General features: G+C 38.8%; 1 protein-coding gene across 1 annotated transcript in view; it reads right to left on the bottom strand.

The window, feature by feature from the left end:
• Positions 1–2616: 2616 nt before the first annotated feature.
• LOC104534564 (glycosyltransferase-like domain-containing protein 1) overlaps positions 2617–6104 on the bottom strand; it is a gene marked incomplete at both ends in the record, with an annotated part of 30809 nt that continues 27321 nt past the window's right edge. The window contains 2 exons of the mRNA XM_010187094.1: positions 2617–2708; positions 3425–3495. Coding sequence (XP_010185396.1) covers positions 2617–2708; positions 3425–3495 — 163 coding nt within the window. The remainder of the gene's footprint in view (positions 2709–3424; positions 3496–6104) is intronic.

Genomic DNA, 6104 nt, shown 5'->3' with positions numbered 1-6104 from the left:
TACCTAATGTAATATATATCAGATACAACATACCAGATATAATAATATATAATGGATAATATATAAAGAATATACTTGTATATATATAATATCATAGCTCCCTAACCTGACAGCCCTGCTGCCATTCATCTCCCCCTTTCGCCCCTCACTTTGTCAGCACAAGCACTGAGGACAACTGAAGGAATAAACTGCCTGTTTAATTAGGCCGCTGTCTAATTATTATGAATATCTTTAGTAATAAAACCTCAACAATATGTAAAGGATAATCCAAGGTACTTCTGATGGTGATTACTTCCCGATCTATGAAACGGAATCCCCAACCAGCAGAGAAAAGCACTGTTGGCTTTTAAAGCCTTTTTACTTTCAAGACTTTAGGAACTCCAGGCAAGGAGCGCGTCAGGAAGGTTTCCGAAATTAAAAATGGCTAAAATAGCACGTTAGTAAGCACCTGTGTGCTGGGGACCCTTGTCTATTCCACTATCGTGTATATAATATTATACTGATCTGAAAAAAAGTGAAAATACAGTGGAAGTGCTGCCCTTTCAGCTCTCTAAAACCCAGCACCATTCCAACTTTGATGACATTAAGAGCTCATATCCAAGTTAGTGTTTTTCTAGGTGGGTTTGGGGATAGTCTCACTGAGAAAGGAAGACTTGGCCTTACGTGGGCGTAGGTACAACGAGGCAACTCTAACAGCATTCTCCGAGCTGATCCAAAGCCTATTAAAGACAACAGGGCTCTGTGCAGCGGTGTTCACAGGTTCTGGATTAGGCTCTGCTTGACTCACTTTAAAGCGATCAGTTGCTACCTGTTGCAGACACCGAGGCTGAGTGCTCAGAGGACCTGAACGGGGCTGCACCGTTACTAGTGGACACGTATGAGGTGTAGGACAAACACCTTCAGCTTCTGCCTTCTGCAAACCATCCCAAGGGACTGTTTTAATAAAAGAAAATCAGTACATTGCTTATAGGGATCGTAGGCACATTTTAAACCCGTATCTGTATTTGCTCTACTGTTATTTCCATTTTTTAGTGCACCTTACCTCCGTTTAGGAGCTGGGGATCCACTCGTAGGGAGAAGATCCCCATGAACACAACCATTTGCTGAACTTGAAGCATGGGGAAGCGTCAAGGTAAATGTTTAAGGAGCATTTTCCCTTTGAAGCCCCCATGTACAGCCCTACGACGCTATTGACTCAAGAAGTAATGCTGAACACTGGAAGTGTTCAGTCAGCATTTTAAACTATTATGAGCTACCTTCTGAACCATTGCCAAGTTAATAGACAATGAAAGATAATGAGCTTGAAATTGGGTGTTAAATTGCATTTTTGGTTCTCTCCTTCTTTTTTTTTTTTTTTCCCCTGAAGTTTAACCATTTCCTGCAGAAACAACATCATCTTTGATGTATCATTATGTAAACGTCTATTTTTAGGTCACACACACACACAGAAAAAAGAATAAGGAAAAAAAAAAAGCCCAAAAAAGTCATGCGTGGGCTCAAGCCTGGCTCCTCCCGCTCCATGTGTGCGGGAAGGGGTTCGGAGGCAGACGGCGAGACCCAACCCTTTCTGGTCCCCAGAGGGAGGAAGGTGGGGAGATGAGGTTGGGTCTGCCGGCAGAACACAAAAAAAGACCGCATTTGGGGAATACACGAGGAGTTTTTACATGCGCTCCCAAGCTTTTAAGGATTTTCAGCTGAATTTGGGGTTTTTGCAACCTGAAACACCTTTGCCGTGCAGGGGTAATGCGCATCCGACCTGTCCACGCCATAGCCAGGACTGGAAAAGTCAGAAAACGCTGTAAATTCACCTATCAGCGTGCAGAATATCTATTATTCTTTTCTAAAAGCAGCACTGTGCAGTAACAGCTCTTCACTGGAATCACATGAAATGCAGTGCTTCATCTACAACTGCGTAATTAAATAAAGAGTGTGATTCCTAGCAGCATCAATACACCGCTTAAAAATGTGAGAGCTGAACACCCCATCAAAACCCGACTGGAAGCTCTGCCACTGAAACTCTACTTTCTCTACAGAAATAACTGCAAAGGACCTGAGAAATATCAGCAAATCATGCTTCTGATAAACTTTTCTTTTTTATGTTCAACGTACCTTAAAAAGCAAAGAGTTAAAATAATCCTAATTACAAAAAGAAGTCAAATAATTCCAAACAGGCAGAGAAACCTTACCTGATACCAGTCACCTGCATGTTTTGAGGACTGAAGATTAAATTAGGATAGGAAGGTAGGCTTATCCTCATTAGTATAATTGTAGGATCTTTCTTTTATTTTCCTTTTAAACTAATGAGTTGCATTAATCCAGGTTCATTTTTATAAGCCTCTTGGGTCCAAATGTAAAGGACAGTCATTTCAGAAAACAATAAATTAAAAAAAAAAGCATGTAGCATGCATTAAGTGCACGTATTTCATAAGACCTAGGTTAATACAACTGGCATCTAGTTTAATTAATCCTTGTTAGTGTAACGACTAATATCCCTCCCTAGCATGTTTCCTTTAAACATTAGTATGTTAATTAAATGTTGTTTTTTTAAGGGCTTTTTTTTACCCCTTTGTACTTCAATATGGCATTATATCACGTAAAACTATTCTGAACAACTACCTTATAGAGATGTTTCCTTACAGTATCTGGTCTCTTGCAGAAATTCTGAAGCCTTTTAAAAAGCTGTTCAGGTGTAGAATACAGATATTCAGCTGCAGGAAAAACAGATACATTTTTAATGAAACAAAAACCTCAAAGCACACACTCGATATTAGTCACTTTACTAATTAAAAATGCATATTGCTCTGTGCCGCCTCGTGTTTTACATTATTTAAGCATGATTTTATAAGGTTACCTCAGCTCACAAGGATGTTTAATGCTAAATAAGACTGTGTAGTTGTGCTGTTTAGACATCTCCTTTGGGTGATTAAAATACATTATTCTAATGTAACACAATGCATATGTGATACATTTAGTGATGAGATTTTTCAAAGAACTGGTACCACATTAGTGTGTATCCTGTACCGCAGTTGCATACCATTAAGTATTAAATTGTTTAAATAATTTGGTGTGATTTTCAGGCCTCGGGTTTTTTTTTTCCCCCCTCTTCTTCTGCGTATCAAAAAAAAAAAATCTGCAAACCATTGCAGCATCACTGACCTCTTAACAAAAATCTATCATTGCGGGTTGTGTATGCTAACAATGACGAATGCTATTTCAAAACTTGCTTTTGTGTTATCTTAAAAGAACAGATGGCAAATATAAACTTCGTCTAATGTATTAAAACACATAAAATTTTCCTTAACACTAACATGTCGGCTTGCCAAATAAACAACTGCTTTCGCTGAAGTTTACCCGCAAACTTTGTGTTTTAGCCTGCATCCCGCTATTGCGCTTCGGCAAAAGGAGCGGGCGAGAAAGCAGCTACCTGGAAATATCTCCGGGTACACCAAGGCTTTGGGACACAGCGGGTAACAGCCGCAGTGCACAGCTTCCACCCTGGAAATCAGAAACACAAAATACACAAAAAGAGACGTTAGCCAGCCCCAAAACTTCTTTCGCTGCAGGAACATTGAGGGCGACTACAGATAGTACGAGCGAAACGTTTTTTTTTCCTCCGGCAGCACAATCCTTCTAAATGCCAAAGTTGCTCTTTTTCAAGAAAATTTTATTGATCATATGAATTACATAGAACAGAACAGCGAGCATATGTTTTGTTCGCTGAATAAATCAAAGCGCAGCTCTGCATTTTTTTGTTTTTTAAATACTGCTTAACACATTTTATAATCAGCAGACAGACACATGTAACAACATGGTGAAGTATGGACGGCTTTACTTAATAACGCTGCGGGAAAACAAGGGCAGCCGCGCGCACGTTTGGCTTCATGCGTACGTACACATGAGATACGTCCACATACACGTGGATATACATGTACATACACATGATATATGTGTACATGTACATGATATACATGTACCTGTGCAGGGATATACGTGTATGTATACAAGGACATGCGTACATGTATGTTTAGATGCACACCAGCCCCTGGCAGAACTGATAATTCTCCTTTAAGGCCCCAAAGGTTCCAATTAAATAAAACCTAGGAATAACTTTCAGTATGCTTCAGGCTGGGGTGTTTTAGCTCATGCACATGGTTCAGATAATTTCCTGTATTTTTGGGGATGTATAGAGTGGCATTTTTTAATAGGTACTGATGCGGTTCCTTTGGGAAAGTGTACGTGAGGTTTTTCTTCCAAGGAACCATTTACGCAGCTCCTGTAACATCAAACCCAAATATTTTATCATGGCGCCAAGTTTTCTCACGGAGAACCTAAAGAAAAGCCATCCTCTCCGTGTCTGCATTTTAATAACGGGATGGGTTAAAACATCAACTTTTCAGTTTGTTCCTTTTGCATAATGACCATCGATCCGACACAACATCCCTGCAAAGAGACAACTGTAATTTCTGCTGGCCAGAAATTACACAGTGAAATTCGAAACACTTCTTAAAATATGTTTATTTTATGAGAGTCTTTGAATTTCCTCCAACATGTTGACCATACGAGAGCTTTATTTTTAACTTCAGTTTCCCTCAGTCCCCAGAAAAAAAAAAGTATCTGAAATCTTGTCAACGTTCACCTTTTCTATTTTCAATCCAAAAGGCTTTCGCTACCTTCATGTGCATATCGAGTTTGGTGCTGTACTACAGGCACCCAGAAGGAATTCTGCTTCCTTTAGATCTACCCTTGTTTTAAACGAGAACAAAAAATAGAAAATAAAGAATAACACGTTCAGCTTTCATGCTAGAAAACGATGCGTATCCACACAACCCAAGGACACACATTTCTCTGCAAATGCTTTTGCTGGGCAAGGATTGCTAGATTTTTTTCATAAACTTTTAAAATTTGTAATTTATGTTGTGTTTTGTTTTTTTTTTTCCTAAATAACATATGCACTTCAGATTGCATTTTAAACATTAACAACAATTTCAAAGTGTACATCGTCTAGCACTATATTTTTTACCAAAGGGAAATGTTTCTGATGTGTGATTTAATTGATGATTTCAGTTCTTAAATATTGTGTCATATGTCAAAGCAAATAGATTTTTAAAGTTTTCTTTAATCTAGGAGGGAAAAAAAAAAAAGAGCGAAACTGTGGACATTTCAGTAATAGCTCAGATCACTAAGTTATGTTAAAATATTTGCTTTTTAATCATATCGTCTGCATGGGGAAAAAAAATAGAACTGAACAGCTCCCTAAAAGAAAACTGCAGGCCAAGCTGCAATCTGAGTCATCATTTGAGTGCGCAATTTCCCCTTCTGAAAAACCTCTGTCAGGATCATGAATTAGTAAAAGCAGGATTTAATGCCTCTGTAGTCTGCCGGATAAAAGTCAAAATTTGGAATTCTTTCATTCGCAAATGATCTGATTTGCATCCTGATCTGCTACCTTTCCGCACCAGAGTTCACACCCATTTCCCAACGAGGTCTTCCTGCAGAGCACCCCACAGCCCACGCACCTTTGGGTGCTGGCACCCACAGAGGGACCCAGCCAGGGCAGAGCCCCCCAGCCCCACCACGCACAGGGGAGCATCGCAACTTGCCCCCATTCCTCCTCTTGTCCAGAAAAGGATCCTATCATAACAATAATACAATTACTCTTCATTTCCATCCTTAAGCACTACTAGTTAAATAATAAATAGGGTTCCGATTGATCTATTGTTAAAATGGCTAGTAAATGACCTTTTTATTCCAATTAACAAATCATCTGCTAAATCTATGAATCTTAATATTCAGATCTATTCACTTCAATTCATACAATTTATCTGCAAATAGTTGTTGGGCTTTTGATTCTAAATATAATTAGCTGATAATTTTGCTTGGCTGAATTACTTTTCTGGAGGGCCTGCTAAGGCTCTCAGTCGCATTATCTGGCAATAATGAATCTGATAGGTGAAATTTTTTACTGTAATGAGGATGAGACGCAGTTGTGACACCTGAGTCTAGTAATAACAGAAGACTGCTAATTATCGACAGCACTTTTTTGTGTGATGCACAGAGAAAAAAAAAAATCCCTCATTATTAAAAAATAAAAAGTTACAATTATA

Source organism: Mesitornis unicolor, unplaced genomic scaffold, assembly GCF_000695765.1.
Source record: "Mesitornis unicolor isolate BGI_N332 unplaced genomic scaffold, ASM69576v1 scaffold38276, whole genome shotgun sequence".
Classification (NCBI taxonomy): Eukaryota; Metazoa; Chordata; class Aves; order Mesitornithiformes; family Mesitornithidae; genus Mesitornis; species Mesitornis unicolor.
This window is presented reverse-complemented; position numbering and strand designations above follow the sequence as displayed.